The 21,053-nt window shown below is 57.2% G+C and overlaps 2 protein-coding genes across 4 annotated transcripts in view; one reads left to right on the forward strand and one right to left on the reverse strand.

The window, feature by feature from the left end:
• Positions 1 to 437: 437 nt before the first annotated feature.
• Positions 438 to 12,482, reverse strand: TRIP10 (thyroid hormone receptor interactor 10). Of its 2 annotated transcripts, XM_006896349.1 has the most exons (15): positions 12,405 to 12,482; positions 11,172 to 11,287; positions 11,029 to 11,085; positions 9,376 to 9,523; positions 9,060 to 9,122; positions 8,767 to 8,871; positions 8,546 to 8,674; positions 7,220 to 7,366; positions 6,926 to 7,120; positions 5,798 to 5,965; positions 5,432 to 5,541; positions 1,493 to 1,625; positions 1,122 to 1,255; positions 922 to 1,043; positions 438 to 811 (listed from the first exon to the last, which is right to left on the reverse strand). In XM_006896349.1, exons 1-15 carry the CDS (start codon positions 12,426 to 12,428, stop codon positions 663 to 665), a joined length of 1,800 nt encoding a protein of 599 aa, XP_006896411.1. In that variant the 5' UTR covers positions 12,429 to 12,482; the 3' UTR covers positions 438 to 662. The 2 variants fall into 2 exon arrangements, with proteins under 2 accessions (XP_006896411.1, XP_006896412.1); XM_006896350.1 differs by lacking the exon at positions 5,798 to 5,965 and having other exon boundaries at positions 663 to 811; positions 12,405 to 12,478.
• Positions 12,483 to 14,468: 1,986 nt separating this feature from the next.
• GPR108 (G protein-coupled receptor 108) overlaps positions 14,469 to 21,053 on the forward strand; it is a 9,067-nt gene continuing 2,482 nt past the window's right edge. Inside the window, exons 1-14 of one of the 2 annotated variants that reach the window (XM_006896351.1) lie at positions 14,469 to 14,591; positions 15,345 to 15,467; positions 16,715 to 16,765; positions 16,938 to 17,020; positions 17,625 to 17,749; positions 17,852 to 17,913; positions 18,006 to 18,074; positions 18,157 to 18,261; positions 18,615 to 18,748; positions 18,836 to 18,911; positions 19,539 to 19,612; positions 19,869 to 19,986; positions 20,510 to 20,640; positions 20,723 to 20,766. In XM_006896351.1, the coding sequence (XP_006896413.1) occupies positions 14,469 to 14,591; positions 15,345 to 15,467; positions 16,715 to 16,765; positions 16,938 to 17,020; positions 17,625 to 17,749; positions 17,852 to 17,913; positions 18,006 to 18,074; positions 18,157 to 18,261; positions 18,615 to 18,748; positions 18,836 to 18,911; positions 19,539 to 19,612; positions 19,869 to 19,986; positions 20,510 to 20,640; positions 20,723 to 20,766 (1,318 nt within the window). Of the gene's footprint in view, positions 14,592 to 15,344; positions 15,468 to 16,714; positions 16,766 to 16,937; positions 17,021 to 17,624; positions 17,750 to 17,851; positions 17,914 to 17,988; positions 18,075 to 18,156; positions 18,262 to 18,614; positions 18,749 to 18,835; positions 18,912 to 19,538; positions 19,613 to 19,868; positions 19,987 to 20,509; positions 20,641 to 20,722; positions 20,767 to 21,053 lie in introns of both variants that reach the window. The other variant, XM_006896352.1, reaches the window with a different exon arrangement.

A 21,053-nucleotide genomic window follows, 5' to 3' on the forward strand; every position in this document is an offset into this window, starting at 1 on the left:
AGCTCAAAGCTGAAACAGGATCGGGTCTGAGGCCTCCTGACACACACCACGGCTGGCACCGGTTTTTAGCATCGCTGTACACAGAAGGGATGGAGTCCAGTGCCCTGTCTGAGGACTCTGGTCAGCCCATGGCCACCTCCAAGACCTGCTCACTGGGCGGCCTGTGAGGAGCACGGCAGTTGACAAACTGTATTTAGACCCCAAAGCAAACCCACTGCCACGGAGCGAGTCCAACTCAGTGTCACTAGCGGACCAAGAGGCTTTACCGCGTCCACAAGGCTGTGGTCTTCACACAGACTGCTGCGTGTTCCCCTCAGAGCAGTCAGTGGTTTTGAACCACAGACCTTGAGGTTAGCAGCCAAGCCTTCCTTGCTCCTGTAGCCCCGGAAGCAATCCTATAACAAGGTCCAGACTCCGAGCTCTTGACATCATTTGTTTTTATATATAAAACTAAGCCCCAGCCCAGCGACAGGAAGAAAAGACCTGACACAGGAGTATGTACATCAGTGAACAAGGCACAGCGGGCCCGTGGGGTGGGGTGGGGGCAGCAGGGTACACAGGTCTCAGCCGAAGCCACGGGGGTTGAAATAAAGTGCACAGGTCCTGGGGCCCCCGTGGCCCAGAAGCAGCAGCCGACAGCCCCCCCTCTTCCCGCTTCGGGCTCAGGTGAGTGTGACGTGGAGGTAGGAGGTGGGCACGTAGCCCTCCCCGCCCTGTTTCCGCCGGACGCGGGTCCAGCCGTCGCCCTTGTCTTCCTCCATGAGGCTGAGGTCCTCTCCTTCTGCCATGGAGATGGTGCCCTCGCTGGACCCTGTTGTGGAGAAGGATCCCGGTCAGCTCTGGGCCAGCTTGACCGAGAGCAAGCCAAGCTGGGCTGCCAGCAGCCCACCTGCCTCCCTGGCCCACCCGCACCGTCCTCACCTTCAAAGTGATAAATGGCCACACAATGACCAATGGGGGAGGCGGGATCCTCCTCAAAGTCCTCATCGAACTCCGTGTAGATGGGGGTGTCCTGGCCCTCCTCTGATGGGGCCCCTTCAAAGCTGGTGGGGAAGACGGGGGAGCTGAGGCTGGGTCCTCAGGGTTCCCAGGGCCAGGCCCTCAGCTGGTCTCGAGCTTACCTGTCCTTGTTGTCCTGTGAGCTGTTGCTGTCATCTGGGGGGGCACTGGCTGGGGGATCAGGGGGCCGGGCATGGCGGTTCAGGCTGTCCCCCCGGTTGCTCAGCACCCGGTTCTCAGCTTCGGCCAGCCAAGCCTGGGAGGAGGGGCCACACCATCAGGTCCAGGGTCAGCCCGCTTGGGGACCGGCGACCGGGGGTGGGGGGGGTGGCTGAGGTCACCGCTGCACACCCAAGCGTGATGGGAAACAGCTGGAGTTCCCCACCCCCCACCCCTGGCGGCCTCCCTGTCCCCCCTTAAGGCCGGCAGTGTGACTCAGGCCAGCCCGCCGGCCCCCACCCCTCCCCAGGGGCCCCCACGGGCCTGTCCTGACCTCATACTTCTGCACTTCCAGCTTGAGCCGTTCAATGTTGCTCAGGGTTTCTGTGATCTGGGGCTCTAGGCTGGCAGGGTCCCCCATCTGAGGGGTCTTCTCATAAACATCCTTCATTTTCTTCAGTGCTTCCCTAGAGTTGGACAGATGAGGAAGCGGAGGCCCGTGAGATTAAACAAGCAAAACACAGGGGCTTGGCTTCTGCGGCACCAATTGCAAGATGGACCAAGGCTCGGAGCCCAGATGACTGACTGCCTGATGTCACATCCCAGCACGGGGTTTTCTCGTGTGAGCTAGGGGAAAGCCATTGAACTCAGCTTCCGTAAGCTTGCCTTTGAAACGGGCGTGATGTCGACATGCACACACAAGGAACACTGGCAGCATGAGAGTTAAGGGCTTGCCTGCCAACCAAAAGGTGGGTGGTTTGAACCCACCCAGCAGCTCTGAGGGACCTGGTGATCTGCTCCCATAAAGATTACAGGGCAGTTCGACCCTGCCCTACAAGCCAGAACCAACTCAGCCTCAAACAGCACGACAGCACACACCCCACTGCACATGGGGGATGGTGGTCAACGAGAGAGCAGTGTCCAGTGCACAACTGACCCCACACAACACAGCCCAGTCCTGCACCACGGGCACCATCGGGTGTGACCAGACCGTGAAGAGCCACAAGGTTTCCATGGGCTGGATTTTAGAATTCCACCACCAGGTCTTCCTAGTCTGTTTGTTGGAAAGCTGTTCTGCTTCATAACAACACACAAGCCTCCAGTGACCAGCGGGCAGCGGCTGTGAGATGCACTGGCTTCAAGAGGGACGAGTGTCTTCTGCCCACTGCTGCCTCCATGGTGCACATACCGTCCTGGCCACGATCCAGTCACTCGCACTGCACACCGGTCAGTAGCTTGTTACCGAGTGCCCTCGAGCCGGCGACAAGGGACCCTTGGACCATGGATCTTAGTGGTTCTGTATCCTGCGCCGTCTCCATCATCAAGCCCATAGTCACAGTGCCAATCTGTCTTGTTGAGGGTCTTCTCTTTCTCTGACTCTACTTTCCCAGGAGCTCTAGTGGCCTGCGTAAGAAGCTGTGCTGCAATCCCAGAGGCGCACGGTTCAAATCCACCAAATGCTCCATAGGAGAAAGAGAGGCAATCTCCTGTGCGATTTACCACCTGTGAAAACCCACTGGAGGGTCAGCTATGAGTCAGTTCCAACTCAATGGCACACAGTTCCCTTCCCCCGCATGATGCTCCTTTCCAAGGACGGCCTCCAGACATGGCCGATGCACGAAGACACTCCGGCCTCCTTTCGAAGAAGCGCTTTGGCTGCACTTGTTCCAGGATAGATCTGTGTCTTCTTTTTGCCCGTCCATCATATATTCAATATTTTCCACCAGCTTCACAAATGGGAGGTGTTATCATCACTGGAGTCCCTGTTGTTGTGGTTGTTATGTGCCGTTGAGTCACTTGCGACTCATGGAGACCCTATGTACAACAGCCCTAAACTCTGCTCTGTCCTGTACCAATCGCACTGTCTCTGACACACCCATCCCAGTTATCCCAGTCACTGAATCAATCCACCTCATAAAGGGCCTTCCCCTCCTGTGTTGTCCCTCTACTCTACCCAGCATGATATCCTTCCAAAGACCGGTCCCTCCTTACATGTCCAAAGTACGTCAGACGAAGCCCCACAGTCCTTGCCTCCAAGAAGCAGCTCGGTTTAACCCTCCCAGGATGACTCTGTTTGTTTTCTTAGCAGTCCATGATACACTCAATACTCTTCTCCAGCACCACAGCTCAAAGGCATCAATTCTCCTTCTATCCTCCCTAGTCATTGTCCAACTCTCTGATGCATAATAAGTGATAGCAAAGACCATGGCCTGTGTCAGATGCACCTTAGTCTCCAGAGTGACACTGAAGAGCAATGGAGTCCTGGTAGCATGTAATATTATGTACTGGACTGCTAACTGAAAGGTTGGGGGTTCAAACCCACCAGTCTCTCAAGAGAAAGGCAGGCAGTCTTCTCCCACAAGGATCCACAGCCTTGGGAACCCAATGAAAGAGTTGCCATGAGTCTACATCAGGTGAGGTGGGACTTAGCACTGGTACCACCGCCCTGGTTCTCCCCCAGATCGCTAATTATCCAGCCAGTAATGGTTACAAGTGTATCTGAATGATACAGTTAAAATGCTTGGCTACTAACTAAAGTTTAGAGGTTCAAGTTCACTTTAGAAGAGAAATCTGGCAATCTAATTCCAAAACACCAGCCAGAGAAACCCCCATGGCACCAGGACCTACCCAGTGACACCTCACAGAGTCACCCAAATCACAACCAACTGCACAGAGACTGAGGTGGTGATGATAAACACACACCTTTGGGATGGATCCGACCTGGGTTCAGCTTTCTCCTGCATCCGTCATCTGATCCCTCATTACAAGACAAGGCAACAGTGAGACAGGCTGCCCAGGGCCTCAGAGGCTGGACTGGAACAGGTATCCATAACCCCAAACCCCAGCCCCTCACTGCCTGGCGAGCTTCCCAGTCCCACGTGGGAATTCACACCAAGGAGAGCTGCTTTATCCAGGGGAGTTACACATAAGCAGCCATGCAGGCTCAGGCTGCCGGTCTGCAAGTGGCAAACGTCATTCCTATTATGTAACAACGCTGGAAGACTTCTTGCTTGGAAAGAGTGAGAGTGAAGCCTTTCTTTTTTTAAAATCTGGCAAGTTTTTTATTGTTCATATTTCAAGGGCTTAAAGAGACACTCATAAGCTTTTAAAAAAAAATCCTTTAAAAAAAAATATCCCTTCAGCTAATTAGATTTTTCTACATCAAACCATCTTTGCATTACTGGGATAACACCCAGCAGAAAACATGATGCGTTACGTTTAAGACGCCACTAGGCTCAGATTTTGCACCTAAGATCAAGTTGCTGTTAGGGGTCATCCAGTCGATTTCAATTCACAGTGAACCCGCGTATACAGAAGAGCAGCTTAGGGTTTTCTCGGCTTTAACCTTCATGCAAACAGAATCCAAGGTCTTTATCCCAAGGAGCCACTTGGTGAATTTGAACTGCCAACTTCTCGGTTAATAGCCAAGTACATAACCATCTGCACCATAAGAGTTCCTTTTAAAGATCCTAAGTGAAATCAGCTTTTTCTACGAAGATGGCGCCAAAAAAGAGGGAAGCCCCTGATCCTCCCAAAACTGAAGCCAAAGCAAAGGCATTAAAGGCCAAGAAGATCCACACGTCACCCACCTTCCGGCGGCCTAAGACGCTGAGACTCTGAAAGCAGCCCTGATACCCCTGGAAGAGCGCCCCCAGGAGAAACAAGATTGACCACTATGCCATCATCAAGTTTCCCCTGACCACTGACTCAGCCATGAAGAAGAAAGAAGACAACACACTTGTGTTCACTGTGGATGTCAAGGCCAACAAGCACCAAATTAAACACACGTAAAGAAGCTCTATGACATTGACGTGGCCAAGGTCAACACTTTGATTAGACCTGATGGAGAGAAGAAGGCCTATGTTCCACTTGCTCCTAATTATGATGCTTTGGATGTTGACAACAAAATTGGGATCATCTACACCGAGTCCAGCTGACTAATTTTAAATATAAATTTTCTCACACACACACAAAAAGGTCCTAAGTAAACACAAACAAATCCCTAAGTTTATATCCTTGGATTCTGGTTGGCTGATTTTGGAATCAAGACCCCCCCACCCTCACCCCTGGTATCTTAAAAGAAGTGGGCAACTTTCACCCTTTTTCTGTTCACTGGGGTAAACTGTGTAAGACAGGAATGAACTGCTTCAGCCAGCTGGTAGGTATCACCGGGAAAGCCCTCTGGGCCTGGGGCTTGCAGGGGAGAAAGCTCCCTGGTCCCACTGGACCATCATTTCTCGCCTGCTGTGCCCGGCCCGCCCCTCCTGCCTACCTCTGGTCGACCTCCTTCTGGAGTTCCCGGTTGCGCTCTTCAAGCTGCTGCTGAAGCCGCTTCCTCTGCTGCTCCGGGGGCAAGTGGCTGAAATCCTCCGTCACCACTGTCTGCAGAGTGGGATGAACACTGAGCTTGGGATCCCGGGGGGCCCACCTGGAAGGCTCTGCGCACCCATCACATGTCCCAAGCCCGTCTGCCTTCCTTCCTCCCGTTCTTTTATGGGGGGCGCACGGCCATGCACTGAGCCAAGCAGGTGTAGGTGAGGCAACCGGGGAAGGGGCGCCTAGCTGGCGGCAGGAAGCAGCCCCAGGGCCCGCCACCTGGCCGCGGGGCGGGCCCGTTCCTCCCCGAGGCCTCACTTACCCCTCGGCTGCCTCGGAAGCTGCGGAAGGATGCTAGCCGCGGTTTGACAGACTTACTGATCTCGCTCAGTATGGCCAAGGGGTCACGGCCGGAGCGGGGGGACGGGGGTCCATTAGGCAAGGCCGAGGGGAGGGGGCCCCCCAGGGGGGAGAGAGGTGGGGGGCGCGGCTACCGGCGGGGGCCGGGGTGGGGATAGGGCCAGTGGGAGTGGAGTCAGGGGGCAGTGGAGAGAATGAGGATGAAGGACGGACGGATCGACGCAAAACGGAGAGAAAAGAAACATGAAATGGAGAAAGGGGAAAAAAACAAACAAAAAACAAAAACAACGGTAAGAAATCCACAGCTAAGGATGTACAGCACACAACAGAAAAACGCATGCGAGGGTGACTCGAACTTCTACAGGGGAGCGGGGAGGGGCTTGGACTGTGAGGCCGAAGGCCGGAGCCCCACCACCCCCAGGGCCTCACCGCCTCGGGCCACCCCTCCAGGACCTAGAATGGGCCTGGGGGGCACAGCCACTCCCATTGCTGTACGCCCGGCTCTCTGGGCTCACAGTCTAAAAGGTGGAGGGAGACAGGCGCAGGGACTGAGGCCTCAAGCAGGTTTGAACCAAGCAGCAGTGACCACCAGGCAAGGGTGACAGCTAGAGAGGGGCAGTGGTTAAGCTGGGGGGCGGGATGTTTAAGTCAGGAAGGCAGGAAGTACAGACCATGGAGGGAAGGGGATTGTCTAAGGTGTGCACCAGGAGTGTCCAGCAGATGAAGCCAAAATTCCCAAGTAAAAAGAGCCCGAGGCCGGGGGCCCAGGAGCCCTGGACAGATGGAGACTCAGAGAAGCCTCAGACTGGTCTCTTTCCCTCAGCCCAGCCCTGGCATCCGCCAGCAGCATCCCTCTCCAGCAACCCAAGAAGCAGCAGACAGATGCCACAGCCCTTTCCACCTGCCCCCCCCCCCCCTTGGCCTCTGGGGACACCCAGGCCAACCCGCCCGCCAGGCTTCCTTCCCTCCAGCCTGGGCTGACAGCCAACAGGAAAATTCCTGCCCGGGACTCAGCGTCCAGCGGCTAGGGTGGACAGAGTGGGCGCCCGGAGGTCCCCACTCTTAGCCCCCCAAGGGCCCCGGTCCCCACCTTGTTCTTCTTGCCAAAGGGCCAGCGCTTGATACGGATGCGGTTAGGGGTGCGGGAATCCGTCCGGCCATCGGAGGGGGTGCCCAGGCTGTTGTCTGAGGGTGCCCGGTTCATGGGCTGGCTGAAGTCTTCAAATTCCACGTCGCCGGGGCGGGCAAAGCCGGACTTGTGCAGCTCAATGAGGACCTGCGAGTCCTGCAGGGGGTAGAAAGCAGGTGGGCCGTCAGGCGAGAAGCCCGGCGTCCAGGGTCGGGGACTGTCCCCCTGCCCACCACAATGGGACCAGCCACGCACGTTCTTGGCATCTACGGCGCCTGAGGCCACCTTCATGCCCTCCAGGCACTTGGCGATAATGGGGACCACCTCCAGCTCAGCCTCGGACAGAAGCCCGTATCCGGCTCCCAGGCGGGTGGCACGACGTTCGTCCATGTCCTGCAGCTTCTGTAAGGAGCAGGGGCTTTGGGAAGTCGCTCACCTTCTGTCCCTCCCTCTCCTTCACCTACTAAACAGTCAGGCTCTTAAGTGAGTGTGGTCGTCAAGTGAGGGAACGTTCTGACTCAGTCTTCCTCACCCACAAAATGGGCACACGTGTGTAAGGTGGCCAGTGCTGAGGGAGGGGCCAGTGACAAAGCGCAAAGCTCCACAGTGGACGCTGCCCAGAGTACTCAAGGAGGGAGACTGATAACTCTGGGGATGTGGGATTCTGAGAACTCCTCGTCTGTCGTTAGTGACCCCCAAGGAAGACCCTCCACGGGACAGAGTGACACAGTGACTGTAACCACTGATGAGAAAGGACAGGGTTTGGGTCTCCTGTTCATAGGGTCGCTCAGAGTGCTCGCTTCGGCAGCACAAATACTAAAAATGGAATGATACAGAGAGCGGGCCTGGCCCCTGCGCCGGATGACATAGGGTCACTGAGTTGTCCTCGAGTTGTCAGCACCTAACAACAACCATAACAGGGCTCCATATACACAACAGAACCAAACCTTACCCAATCCTGCACCACCCCCACAATCTCTGCTGCGTGTGACTATTGTCCCAACCACTGTGTCAACCCATCTCAATACCCAGGAAGTCAGAAAACGTTTCTCATTGGAGAAAAAAAAAGGGGGGGTCAGGAGGAGCAAGGGCAACAGAGCTTTGAAGGGAAAGCAGCCCCCACACAGCAGCACAGCCATCCCCAACCTCTGGACTGAACAGGAAGTGTATACAAGGCAGGAACAGACAGGGACAAGTTTGACACTAGTGTAAACCGTTAAGGGTACAGCTTGTGATCAAAAAGCTTGAGCAGTTTGAGTCTACCCAAAGGCACGGGGAAGAATGGCCTGCCAATCAACTTCCCAAAAGATCCCCAGCCACTGAAAACACCACGGAGCACAGTTCTACTCTGACACACACGGGGCTTCCCTTCAGAGGGGGCACTATAGTCAGGGTTTTGACGAGTGTGTAGGAGTTGGCCAGCTTTGGGGACTTTGCACAAAAATCTCTGGTATCAGTGGATAAGTACTGAGCTGCTAACAGAAAGGCTGGTATTTTAAATTCACTAGTCTCCAACTCGGGAGAGAGATGAGGTAGTCTGCATCATAATGACCGACAGTCTCCAGGGCTCTGAGCACTCACATCGAATATCTGGGGCATCTGGGAGAAGTAGAAGTGGGCCTGGTCTCGGTTGAAGCGCTGCAGTTGGGCCGCGTACTCATTTTTGCTTTCTTCTACCATGTGGCTTTTCAGGTGGGCTTGTTGCTTGGCCTGAAGAGTCCAGACAGGGGTGGCTGTCAGGGTCTGGCCTGGCCTTGCCCACACCCCAGGCCTTGCCTAGATAGACCGAGTCACACACACACCTTCTCCACATCAGCCTTGGTAGCGTTGATATCCTGGTCCAGCCGCTCAGCAGTCTGGGCTGCCCTCTCGGCCTCCCGGCAGTCCCTCTCAAACTTGCGCTTACTCTGTGTCAGGAAAGAACAGAAGGCTGGGACCCTCCTCCCCGGGCCAGCGATTCAGGGAAGCAGCTGTCAAGCAGGGTGCAGTAGGCATGCTGAGAGCCCACCAGGGGAGTCCAGGCCAGGCCTGGAGGACCAGCCACCCTCACCCTGCTCCTCTGGGCCAGAGCCACCCACCACCAAACGAAGCTCACATTCTCCAGCTGTTTGAAGCCATTTTCCAGCTGCTGCTGGGCCCGTCGGCCTTCCTGGAAGTGCTGTGGAGAGACGGGCTCACCTGAGTCCCTGCAGTCCCCCGTAGCACAGTTAAGCACTGGACTGCAAACCAAAAGGTTAGCAGTTCAAACCTACCCAGAAGACCCTCGAAGACATGCCTGGAGACATTTCTTGAAAACCCTATGGAGCACAGCCCCGCCCTGACACATGTGGGGTCACCCTGAGTCTGAATCGATGTGACAGCCACTGGCGTTGGGCTGCAGCAAAGGCCCTGGGAGGGAGGGGCACACTCACTATCTTCCTCTCCTGCTTCATCTCCTGAGAGTATTTGGCCAGCTCGAGGCACACGCGGACGCTCAGGTTCTCAGCAACCAGCTCCCGCTGCCCAGCAAAATCGTTCACCTCCTGGAGGATTTGCAGGAAAGACTGCTGCTGGCTGAACCTGGGTGGAGAGGGTTGGGGTGGGGGGGCAGGCAGCTGGCCATCAGGGCTTCCAGGAGCCAGAGGGTCCTGCACCTCCAGGGGGACAAGGGAAGCCCCAGCACGCTGACCCTTGGGGCAATGAGCATTCTTGGTCAACGACCCCTTATCCTTAATCCCTGGGCCAACTGCACTTTGAAACTCAGGAGTTTATAGGTTTGAGAAAAGGAGTATGATGTGGATGCCATCTATGATGCATCACCCACAGTGGGGTAGGGGGGCTGATCCTGAAATCAAACACCATAAATGCTTTTTTTTTTTTTTAGTGAGTGGTATTAATAGTCACACAAAGCAGAATCAAATCAAGACTATAATTAACATCATGTCAGTTCAGGTCAGAGGTTGCTGCCAAGCCAGTTTTCATTCCCAAGACTTTTTGGGGCTTGTGATGAAGTCAAAGAGAGTCTTGGCATAATGGTGAAGCATTTGGTTGCAAATCGAAAGGCTGGTGGTTCGAATCCACCAAATGGCTCAGCAGGAGAAAGACTTGGGATTTTATTTCTATCAAGACGACAGCTATGGAACCCCATGGTGCATTTCTCCTCTGCCACAGGGGTCAGGAGTCAGAGTCAACTTGATGGCACCAGACAGCAAAGTTAAAGAATCTCTGAGTGGTACACACAGTTAAGCATTCAACTACTAAGGGAAAGGTTGGTGGTTCGAACTCACCCAGATATGCCTCTAATAAAAAAAGCCCTGGTGATCTGTTTCTAAAACCTCACAATCTTGAAAATCCTTTGGAGCACAGTTCTAATCCATACACATGGGGTTTCCAGAATCAGAATCAACATCACAGCAATTAGCAAACAAAGACCAGTATCTATGTGCTGGGAACCGTTTCAACAAATCAGTCCACAAAATACATTGTTGTTGTTGTTTTTGTGGACCATTAAGCGGGTTTTCAAAGGCCCATCTTTCTCCTGAGGAGCAGCTGGTGAATTCGAACCGAGTGCCTTTGGGTTGGTAGTGTAACTCATTAACACTAAGCCACTGAGCTTCCTAGTAACATGAAAGTCACATCAACAGTTAACCCATTTCATGGATGAGGAAGGCTGCCGCACAAACTTGCCCAAAGTCTTTAGTGAAATAGCTGTGGGAGCCTCCCCTTTTAATGTTGCTGTTGTGTGCCCCTGGGTTGATTCCCATCCATAGATAGAGCACAACTGTCCACAGGGCTTCTTTCCCCACCGAGAGCCCCTGGGTGAATTTGAACCACAAACCTTTTGGTTAGCAGCCTAGAGTTTAGCAGTTACAGCAATGAAGATGAGAAACATAGAGCAAAGAACTTTGACCAAAAACCCTCAGCTAATAAGTAGTAGACTTAGGAATTCAACCCAGGTGATGTGGGTGAACCCAACACCCACAAGTCTTAGCTCTTGGCTGAAAGGAGAGGTGAGGGGCCTCCCTGGGGCTCTCTCAGCTTAGGGACGGGGGTGGGGTCACCCCCTCCCCTGTCCCCATCCTTACTTGGATTCAGGGTCATCCTTGGCAGGTTTCTTGGGCAGGTATTTTTTCACCAGGTTTCTACAAGGAGAGAGGCAGTGGGCTGAGCCCCGGGGGTCCTCCAGCCCCTCCACACAGTCCCAGGGCTGGTCACCCACGAGTCTCACCGCAGTTGCTTCGCGTAAGCCTGTTCTACCTCCGTCCGCTCCTTCACGAACTTCACGTATCTGTCCAGCAGGTCCAGCCCCCACTGCGTGTGGCGCTCGAGCACCTCAAACTGATCCTGGGGGTGGAGGGCGGGCGGGAGGGTCAGGGTCTGGGGGCCCCAGAGCCCCGGGACCACGAGGAGACCCGGGAATTCCAAGGCCCAGGAGCTCCGAGGGGGCGTGGCTCCCCGGCCCCGCCCCGGCCTGGGGAGGGGGGAGGCAGGAAACCGGCGGGAACCCCCTCCCCTTCCCGGGAAGGGCCAGGGAGCAGGGGCGGGGCCCCGCCGGACGCCAGGGTCCGGTCTCCAAATGGCCAAGGCGGGTGTGGAATGGGGCAAGGCCCCTCCCTCTGTCCCGGCTCCCCTAATCCCCCCTGATTCCGGAAAATCCGGCCGGCCCGGCGTGAGTCAGGGCCAGAGGGGCAGGGTTCCCGCAACTTGGGGGGCCCCAGAATGGCGTAGGGGTAGGCACCCGGTTTCCCGAGTCGCCATGCTTCCCAGGGTCCTCTGATGGGTGACTCAGTTTCCCCCACTGACTCATGGGCCCCTCCTAAAAATTTCCCAGAGTTGATGGGGGAGGGGGCGACCCAGCTACTCCGCTGCTCCCAGGAACCCAGGGATCCCCGGCCCCGTGAAAGGGAAGGGGTCAGAGGTCGAAACTAAGAGAGGGGGAAATTTCTGGGGCTTCCAAGAGGCCAGGTGCTAGGGGAGGGCGCAGGATCCGAGCCTAGGAGCACCCTCCCTGCAAGGCGTCTCAAAGTCCCTGGAAGCGACAGAGAGGGAAATCTGGACTTCTGAGTCCCACGTGGGGGAAAGATTGGCCAGAGGGTCCCCTCCCCCCGCCTAGCCGTACAGGCGACCGGTGGGCAGGGACCCAGGGGCCGTAAAATTAGCAGCCGGCCAGGTCAGGGAGCCCAAAATAGGTGACCTCGACCGAGCGTCCCGGCCTGGTCCCTAGAGTTCTTCCACCCGCCTCACTTTGAACGCAGTGCCTCAGTTTCCCTCCCTCGTTCTTGAAAGGTCGCCCTTCGCCCCCAGCGTCCTGGATCCAAACTCCAAGAGGGCGGGGACCCGTGGGAGGGTGGGGGGGAATCGGTGGATCGGACAGCTTGCAACTTCCCCTCAAAGCTCCACGGGCAAAGAGGGCTGCTTGGATCTTAGGGAGAAGGAACAGGGGCCGGACGACCGGACTCACCCAGAGCTCAGTGCCCCAATCCATGCTGCTCCCGCCGAAGCCGCCGCCGCCACCACCAGGTCCCCGCCGCCCGCGCTCGCCGCCTGGAGACTCAGCCCAGGGCGGTGCGCCCGGCCCCGCCCGCCAGGCCCCGCCCACTCGGGGGACCTAGCTCCGCCCCGCGACCTTAGCCACGCCTCACTAGCGCGGCAGTGAGGCCCGGGAGCCGTGTGGGCGTGGTCTTAAAGAGGCGTGGCCTATCTGACAGCCCGCCCCTTTCTACAAGAGCTCAGCCACACCACACCCCCCCCGCCACTCCTCCGGGCCCACCCCTTAAAGAACCCCCCTCCTGGTTTCTAAATTCCTGTGGCCCCTTCTCATCCTATCTTTTCTTTTCTGAATCGTTTTCTTCCTTTCCCTTTCTCATCAGACATTCCTTAAAGGGCCAAAGGCACAAAACCCCTAACCCAAGAAGTGGCCCCCCCCACCCCTTTCAGGGAGAACCTGAGATGACCCAACTCTTGCGGACCGGCCTGGCTCCAGACATCTACGCTCGTCCCACTAATGGTCTGGTCTCTTCGGCCACAGGGCGGATGGGAGGACTTCGATCGGGGCCCAGGACGTGTCTCCGCCAAGGCCGGGTCCATTAGCACTCATACCGCATCCTGCTTTCCCTCGTCCAGTCCCAGCTGGGAAACTGAGGACAGATCGTCCTTGGGGCGCTGGGCCCAGGCCTTCCCCAGGCCCCCGCCTGTTCGACGTGATTGCACCTGCCCATTTCCCAGTCTCGTTCATTAAAGTCCGTTCACGTTTATCTGCTCATCCCGACCATAAGCCCCCTCGTCCTTCCTTCTCCAGATACCCGCGCCCTGGGGCTTGGAAATGTTGCCTCCTCTATAAAAGTTTGTTCACACCTTGTAAATTCTTTTGAGGCATTGAGATAAAAGGGAAGAAGCCCTAAAGGCGACACCCTCTGGCCTTCCCCTTCGGGGCTTTCTCTGTGACTACAGAGGTGGCAGAAGCCATGCTGGGGCTCAGGGACTTTACACCCACCCCCGGGGACTGGTGAGCCTGAGCTGTAGAGTCCCCGGGGGTCCAGTAGGCTAAGCTCTGGGAGCCTGCACTGCAACAACCAGCTCCGCTGGGACCTGGCCCCACCTGCTGGTGGCTCGCGGGCTAGAAACTGGGCTGGGCTCCAAAATTTGGGGGTTCAGATTGAGTCAGGAGCTCAACTGGAATCTGGACCTAAAGATCTGGTTAGGTTTCGAGCTCTGGCCTCCAGTTGGTGAGAGACTCAAAGGATTTGGCCCGGATCAGCGCCGCAGGTGGGTCTGGAGTCTCAGATTGCGATGAGAAACAGTAACCCGTCATGAGTTAGAAACTCAAATTAGAGTCTGGGGTCAGGTCAGGATTCAGTCGGTAATTAGGGGGTCAGTGTAGGTGGAAGCGGGCATGTAGGTTTCGGTCTGAGGTCAGTTTTCTGCTGTAGGTAACGGGGTGTTCAGGCTGAGGTCATAGGTCATCCTAAGGTCAGGAGGTATCTTCGGGCCAAATTTAGGCCTCTCTGTGGATCAGGGAGCCTAGAACAGGCCTAAGCAGATGCGCATGTTTACCAAGAGACTGAACTCTGGACAGAAGCCACGTCCCAGGGGTAAAGAGAGGAAGTCCGTCCTCGGGATACTGGGAGACGTAGTTTTATTTAGTAGGGGTGCGGCATGCTCCTGCTTTATTCTGGGAACTGTAGTCCTAGATTACTGTCAGTTAAGAGGAATTTCGCTTCACAGAACCGGATATCAGACTCCTCATAATTGGTTAAGTGCTATGTTTATCAAATTACATCCGGGACCATGTTTCTGGTGATTGGTGGCGGTGGGAGGCGGAGTTAAGCTGTTTGAGCACTTTTATTCGAAGCTGGTGCAGTCCATCTGGTCTCTTGTGGGGGCGGGTTTGCGAGAAAACGATTGCTGATTGGCTATCAGGGATATAAACCCTGAAAGGGGGGGTCTCGCTGTGCGGCGATTGGCTACCGGGAAGGCGGGCCTAAGGGCGTCAGAGGCGGGGTCGGAGGAGGCGGTGGCTCCAGAGATGGCAGTGAGCGAGAGGAGGGGGCTCGCCCGCGGGAGCCCCGCGGAGTGGGGGCCGCGGCGGCTGCTGCTGCTGCTGCTGTTGGGCGGCTGCTCCGGGCGCATCCACCGGCTGACGCTGACGGTGAGGCCCGCTGTGCGGTGGTGTTCCGGGACTGGAGGGGTGTGCGGCTTTCCCCGAAGAAGCCCCCAGCTTGAAGTGGTGTCGGCCGCCTCCCCTGGTCCTTGTGCAGGATGGAGCGGCCCGGCGCCCCCCCACTTCCAGGCCGGGAATGGTCTCGTCCGAGCCCCCTTGATCCTCCCTGCGGAATTGCCTGGCCCGCCTGGCGGGGCCGTGCCCCTCCCATTGGAGGCGATGCTTCACCTCCAGGGTCATCCCCCTGCCCCTTAACCCTATTAATTCTTGGGATCTCTTTAGCGGCACCTAAGAGCCATTTGGGATTGGACGAGGGACCCACGAGAGGTCTAGGGTAGAGTCTTCCAAGCATCCTTTGGATCTTGAAGGCTCAGTTGAAATAAAAACTTTTTCCTAGGAGGTATGGATGGGTCAGGCACCCAAGATTAATAAATCCACCCTCAGTCGGATCAGGGGACTCTCGGATACCCCAGGGTTGAAATTTCCAGGGGAGAAATAACGTGGTCCTCTGCTCCTGTAGCGATGGGTTTGGTAGGCACTACAGGAGCAGATTGCCAGGTCTTTCTTCCGCAGAGCTTGAACTGCCGGCCTTTTCTGTTACAGCCGAGCGCTGGCAGCACCTCTTATCAACTCTTTGGGCCAGTCTGATTAGGAAGGGGTGAGATCCCCGGGGTGGCCTCGGTCCAGGGCCGCGGGCTGGGCAACTGGTCAGGGCGGGTCTAAGCCTGAGTGTCCCCGCAGGGGGAGAAGCGAGCCGACATCCAGCTCAACAGCTTCGGCTTCTACACCAACGGGTCCCTGGAGGTGGAGCTCAGCCTCCTCCGCCTGGGCCGCCAGGACCCAGACGAGAAGACCCCGCCGCTGGTGAGCAATGAGGATGCACGAGCCCCGGGGGTCCCTGATTCTCCTCCCCGCCACCTCTTCTCGGTGCCCCGCCCAGCTCCCACGTGACCTCGGGCCAGCCCCCTCGGCCCTTCAGAGCCTCAGTCTCCCCATCTGTAAAGTGGGGTCCATCCTGTCTCGCGTGATCCGTGCAGGGCAGGGTTTGGAAGAGTCAGGGAGCTAACCGATGAACAAGACGCTCCCCCCGATTCGTACAGTTAAAACGAGTAAAGGTCCCGCGGGGGCCCGGCGAGTCCATTCTCAGGGCGCCCCCGTGTGGGCCAAAGTAGAACCGCGCTCCATAGGGTTGTCAATGGCTGGTTTTTTGGTTTGCAAATTAGCAGGTCTTCCAGGCGTTTCCAGGTGCATTAAAACCTTCAGTCTTTTGGTTAGGTTAGCAGCCAAGTACGTGCATTAACTGTTGGCACCACCCAGGGACCCTAGGCGAAATGAATAGCTCATATTTACGCAGTGTCCGCTAAGTTAACAGTTGTTGGTGATTGCTGTTGAGCATGACTTACAGCGACTCTATGAACTTAAGACCCGAAGCCTTTCTATAACTATTGTTAACAGATACCATTCGGATAAGTTTCTTGGGGCTTCCTCCACCCCTCAAAGAACGACCACGTGGAGTTGTTGTGATAATTCCCAGAGCCCCATTCTACCGTAATGGACATGGGCTCTGACGTGTGTGATTTATGCAGTCACTTGGACCCAATCAATGCCTTCTAGTCCTCTCTGACTAGCACTGGCATCGTGTTTGGCTACCTTTCCAAAAGTAGACCACCAGGCCTTTCTTCCAAGGCACCTGAGGGTGGATTCGAACTGCTAGCCTTCCTGTTAACAGCTGAGCATGTTAACTCTTCACACCAACCATGGCAGAGCCCTGGGCTCTTGTCCAGGTGTCCTGAATTCCTGCTCTTAGGCCGGGCACCACCTGCTTTTAAACGAGGGTGCAACAGTACAGGCCAGTCCATAGGAGACAAGATGTTCGGGGTGGGTCTTGGGGTTACTATGGGGGTGCATAGAGAGCTAGGGATGCTTGCAGTTAGAGGCTAAGAGAATAGAGGTGGGATGAGTTGCTGGAAAATTCTGAGTAAGAAAGGAGGCTGCGACATGTAACAAGCACTTAATAAAGCAGGTGGCCTTTCTCCTGGGACTGGCAGGGCTGGCCCAGGACCTCAGCTCGTCCCTTATGCCCCCCTCACCTTTTCCTTTCCACCCGCCAGGTGGGCTTCAGCCTGACCCGGGTTCGATCTGGCAGTGTCCGGTCCTATTCTGTAAGTGGAAGAAGTCAGGGAGGGTGGGCTGGGGACTGCCTTCCACCCCGGGAGCCCAAAGACCGCAGTTCTTTCCCAGAGGTGGAAGGCAGGAGAGACCCTCCCTGCTGGGGTAGTTGGGGAGGGAGGCAGGGTCCAGGCAGGGGTGACCCAAGCTCCTCTTCCCACCCAGCCCCAGGACCCCCATGACTGTCCCCTCCAGAAGAACAGCAGCAGCCTCCTAGTCCTCTTCCTCATCAACACCAAGGATTTGCGGTGAGCTGGGGACTGGGGGTTCACTAGACACCCCCACCCATGATCCCCGTGTGTGGGACCCTTCTAGGGTCACCCAGACACCCACAATGGAAGCACCATTGCTCTGTCATATCATCTCCAAGCTGTCTGACCTCTGGGAAGAAGGAAGAGAGGTCAGGAAGTATTGGGGTCTCCCAGTAGAAAGCTGGGGACAGTGTTGCCTGGAGAATAAGTTGACACTGTTGCATGCTTTGTGTGTGGCAGGCAGGGCCGGGGCCCTTTGCCTGGATGAAATCACCCATTCCTTCAATTGTCATTGTCCCCATTCTTCAGATGAGGAAACTGAGTCCCCAGAGCTGGAATCTAGGCACCAGACTCCAAGGGTGCCATGTTGCTTTTCTGTTGCTAACACCTTCGCTTTCACAAATGCAGTTTAAGTTAAATAAGTCAATGTCAGAGCAATGAAGTAATGTCTGGAACAGCCAGCTGGGAAATGTGGCGGCCAACCTGGCAGGGGGGTCGATAGTCCTGAGATCCACATTTCCCACCACCTATGCTGCCCCCCGAGTCCGTGGGCCCTGGTGGTGCACCTGCCCCCAGCCTCCGCCCCCTCATCTCCTGACAGGGTCCAGGTGCGAAAGTATGGGGACCAAAAGAAGCTGCTCATCTCCCCGGGGCTCCTCCCTGAGGGGCTCTCCAGCCCTGGGCTCCCCAAACCAGGGCCCTCGGCCCCCTCCAAGGGAAACAGCGGTGAGTCATTCTGACCCTGAAGGCAAGGAGGACACCATCCCCCTGCTGACCCTCTGTCCATCTCACTTACTTGTCCCCACCCTGCCTGGTCTCATCCCACAGTGGCCCCTGCTGGTGAAAAGGCTAGACCAGGGCCTACTGCGGTGTCTGAAGCAAGCCAGCAGGTTTTGGGGAGCCGGGGCAGGTGGGTGGGAATGGGGGGCCCCTGGGGTCAGGGACCCCCAAAAGATGCTAAAGAGGTACTCTGTCCCTGCAGAGCTCAAGTGGGAAGGACCAGGAGCTGGTGCTGGGCCTGGGCCACGGCAACAACTCCTACAACTTCAGCGTGAGTGTCCCCAGCGCCCGCAGCCCAGACCAGCCTGAGGAGGACGGGACCCAGGCTGAACCCCTTCTCTTTCCCGGCCCAGTTCCACGTGGTCATCGGCTCCAGTGCCGAGGAAGGACAGTATAACCTCAACTTCCATAACTGCTACAACTCCATCCCGGGGCGGGAGCAGCCGTTCGACATCACGGTGAGCAGTCTGGGGGCTCAAACTGCTGACCTTCCAGTTTGCAGCGTGACACTACTAATGCTGTGGAAAGGCATTGTTATACTCTGTTGTTGTTAATCCTTGAGTCGGAGCCGACTCACAGCTGAGCCCCCATCGGGTGCTGAGAGGCAGTAAATCACGCAGGAGGAATTGCCCAGCCTCCCATGGAGCAGCTGGTGGATTCGAACCAGGTGTCTTTGGGACTGCCGCGGACTTTCTTCCCCGTGAGGCCACCAGAGCTCCCTTATACCTATTTAGAGATGAGAAGGCTAAAGTAGGAGAGCTGATGGCAGGTGGCAGAGCTCGGTCCCCAGGACCACCCCCCTTGCCCTCAGGTGATGATCCGGGAGAAGAACCCCGAAGGCTTCCTGTCAGCCTCGGAGATCCCCCTGTTCAAGCTCTACATGGTCATGGCCGCCTGCTTCCTGGCGGCCGGAATCTTCTGGGTGCTGGTTCTCTGCAGGAATACGTAAGCCCATGCCTCTGGGGGTCCCCCGCCTCCCCTGATCAGCTCCCTGCTCCCCTTGTCATGTATCCCCGCCCCTCCGCCCCACAGGTACAACGTCTTCAAGATCCACTGGCTCATGGCGGCCTTGGCCTTCATCAAGAGTGTCTCCCTCCTGTTCCACAGCGTAAGGGCCCGGCCGGGCGCAGGGCGGGGAGGTGGGCCAGGGCCTGCGCTGGAGAGCTCCAGTGGCCACTTCCTCACCTGTTCCCGCCTCGGTGTGGCCAGCTGCCTATCTGTCTGTCCTTCCATCCAACCCACAGTTCCAGCTGCGCCCCCACCCCACAGCCTGACTGTCCAGCCATTACTCCAGTCGTGATTTTTCTGTCCCTGCGTCCACCTGTCCATCTAATCATCTGTCTATCCTTCCACCAGTTATTCGAAGTCCACGTTGCACCAGCTGTGACTCTATTCCTCAGTCACTGCCCACTGAGACACCCTCCCCTGCCGTGTTTCCTAGTATAACCTGTGCTGCACGTGCACCCACCACCCCCTGCCAGGGTTGTGCATGTCTCTGTCCTGCCACCGTCTGTCCAGTGGTGATCGCCGTCTACCTACCCGCCCGCTTTCGCCTGACTATCTGCCTGTCTACCCACCCACCCCTCTCCCCAAGACTGTTCGCCTGTCTGTCCATTTGTGACCCCCATCTACCCACCCACCTGCCTTCGCCTGACTGCCCATCCATCCAGTTGTGACCCCTGTTTACCTACTGACCCGCCTTCTCCTGACTGTTTGCCCATCTGTCCACTTCCAGATCAACTACTACTTCATCAACAGCCAGGGCCACCCCATCGAGGGCCTCGCCGTCATGCACTACATCACACACCTGTGAGTGTCGCTGTCCGCCGGGAGGGCCGAGGGCGAGGGTGGGGACAGGCCGGGCAGCTCGGTTCCTGTCTGCTGGGCGGGCCGAGGGCGAGGGTGGGGACAGGCCGGGCAGCTCGGCGTCCCTGTCTGCTGGGTGGGCCGAGGGCGAGGGCGGGGACAGGCCGGGCAGCTCGGGGTCCCTGTCTGCTGGGCGGGCCGAGGGCGAGGGTGGGGACAGGCCGGGCAGCTCGGTCTCATGGCCCCTCGACGCTCTCAGGCTGAAGGGCGCCCTCCTCTTCATCACCATCGCCCTGATCGGCTCAGGCTGGGCCTTCGTCAAGTACGTGCTGTCGGACAAGGAGAAGAAGATCTTTGGCATCGTGATCCCTCTACAGGTGCGAGGTGGGGCCCCAGGTGGGGGAGGAGATGCACTCTGAGTGTGACAGGGGCCATGGGGTGGGGCACTAAGAAGGGGTGGAGGTGCCCCCTGAATGTGATGTGGGGTGAGGGTAGGCATACACCCCAAGTGTGGTGGAGGCTATGAGGTGGGAAGGAGGCATCCCAGGTATGATGGGGGCTGTGGGTGGGGTGGATGCACCCATGGTTTAATGGGGGACCATGGGGTGGATTCACCTCAGGTGCGGGTGCACCCCAAGTATGAAGGCCCACATGGGCTGGAATAGCTGCATCCTTGGTGTGATGGAAGCCATGGGGTGGCATGGATGCATCCACGTGTGATGAAAGCCGTGGGGTGGGGGGATACACCCCGGATGTGGTGGAGGCCGTGGTGTGTGGGATGAAAGCCGTGGGGTGGGGGGATGCACCCCGGGTGTGATGGAAGCCATGGGGTGGGGGATGGAGGCCATGGGGTGGGGAGATGCACCCTGGCAATGCCCGCCCACAGCCCTGGCCCCACAGGTCCTGGCCAACGTGGCCTACATTGTCATCGAGTCCAGTGAGGAGGGCTCCAGTGACTACGGGGTGTGGAAGGAGGTGCTCTTCCTGGTGGACCTCATATGCTGCGGCGCCATCCTCTTCCCAGTCGTCTGGTGAGACCCAAGGCAGTGGGGCTCCGGATCCCCTGACGAGGGAGGGCTCAACGCTCACCACACCCTGCACCCCCCTCCCCAGGTCCATCCGGCACCTCCAGGACGCGTCGGGCACCGATGGGAAGGGTGAGGTCCTGCTCCTGCGGCCCCCCAGACCCGGTCCTGCTCCAGGCCTGGCTTGCCTATGGTTCCTGCATGTCTCTCCTGGCCCCTCTGTCCTCCTGCACCCCTCCTTCAGCCCCCAGTCCACCTCCATCACGTACCCTGCACCCCTGCATCAAACCCCAGGACACCTCTGTCCTGACACCGCCACCCCCCGCAAACCTCCATTAGTCCCAGTACACCTCGGTCCTGACCTGCAGCACCCCTCCGTCAACCCCCAGGACACCTCCATCACATACCTTGCACCCATC

The sequence above is a fragment of the Elephantulus edwardii genome, unplaced genomic scaffold (assembly GCF_000299155.1).
Source record: "Elephantulus edwardii isolate Elephantulus edwardi_28Jun2011 unplaced genomic scaffold, EleEdw1.0 scaffold00185, whole genome shotgun sequence".
Classification (NCBI taxonomy): Eukaryota; Metazoa; Chordata; class Mammalia; order Macroscelidea; family Macroscelididae; genus Elephantulus; species Elephantulus edwardii.

What these genes read in the sequence shown, in the direction of transcription:
- TRIP10 (XM_006896349.1), bottom strand. Translation starts at nt 12,428, where the DNA reads ATGGATTGGGGCACTGAGCTCTGG. An exon ending in CCTTTGGCAAGAAGAACAAG is followed by an intron (nt 5,966 to 6,925) that starts GTGGGGACCGGG and finishes CCCCGCCGGTAG; the next exon opens with CCGCGCCCCCCACCTCTCTC. An exon ending in CAGAAGGAGGTCGACCAGAG is followed by an intron (nt 1,626 to 5,431) that starts GTAGGCAGGAGG and finishes GTCCAACTCTAG; the next exon opens with GGAAGCACTGAAGAAAATGA.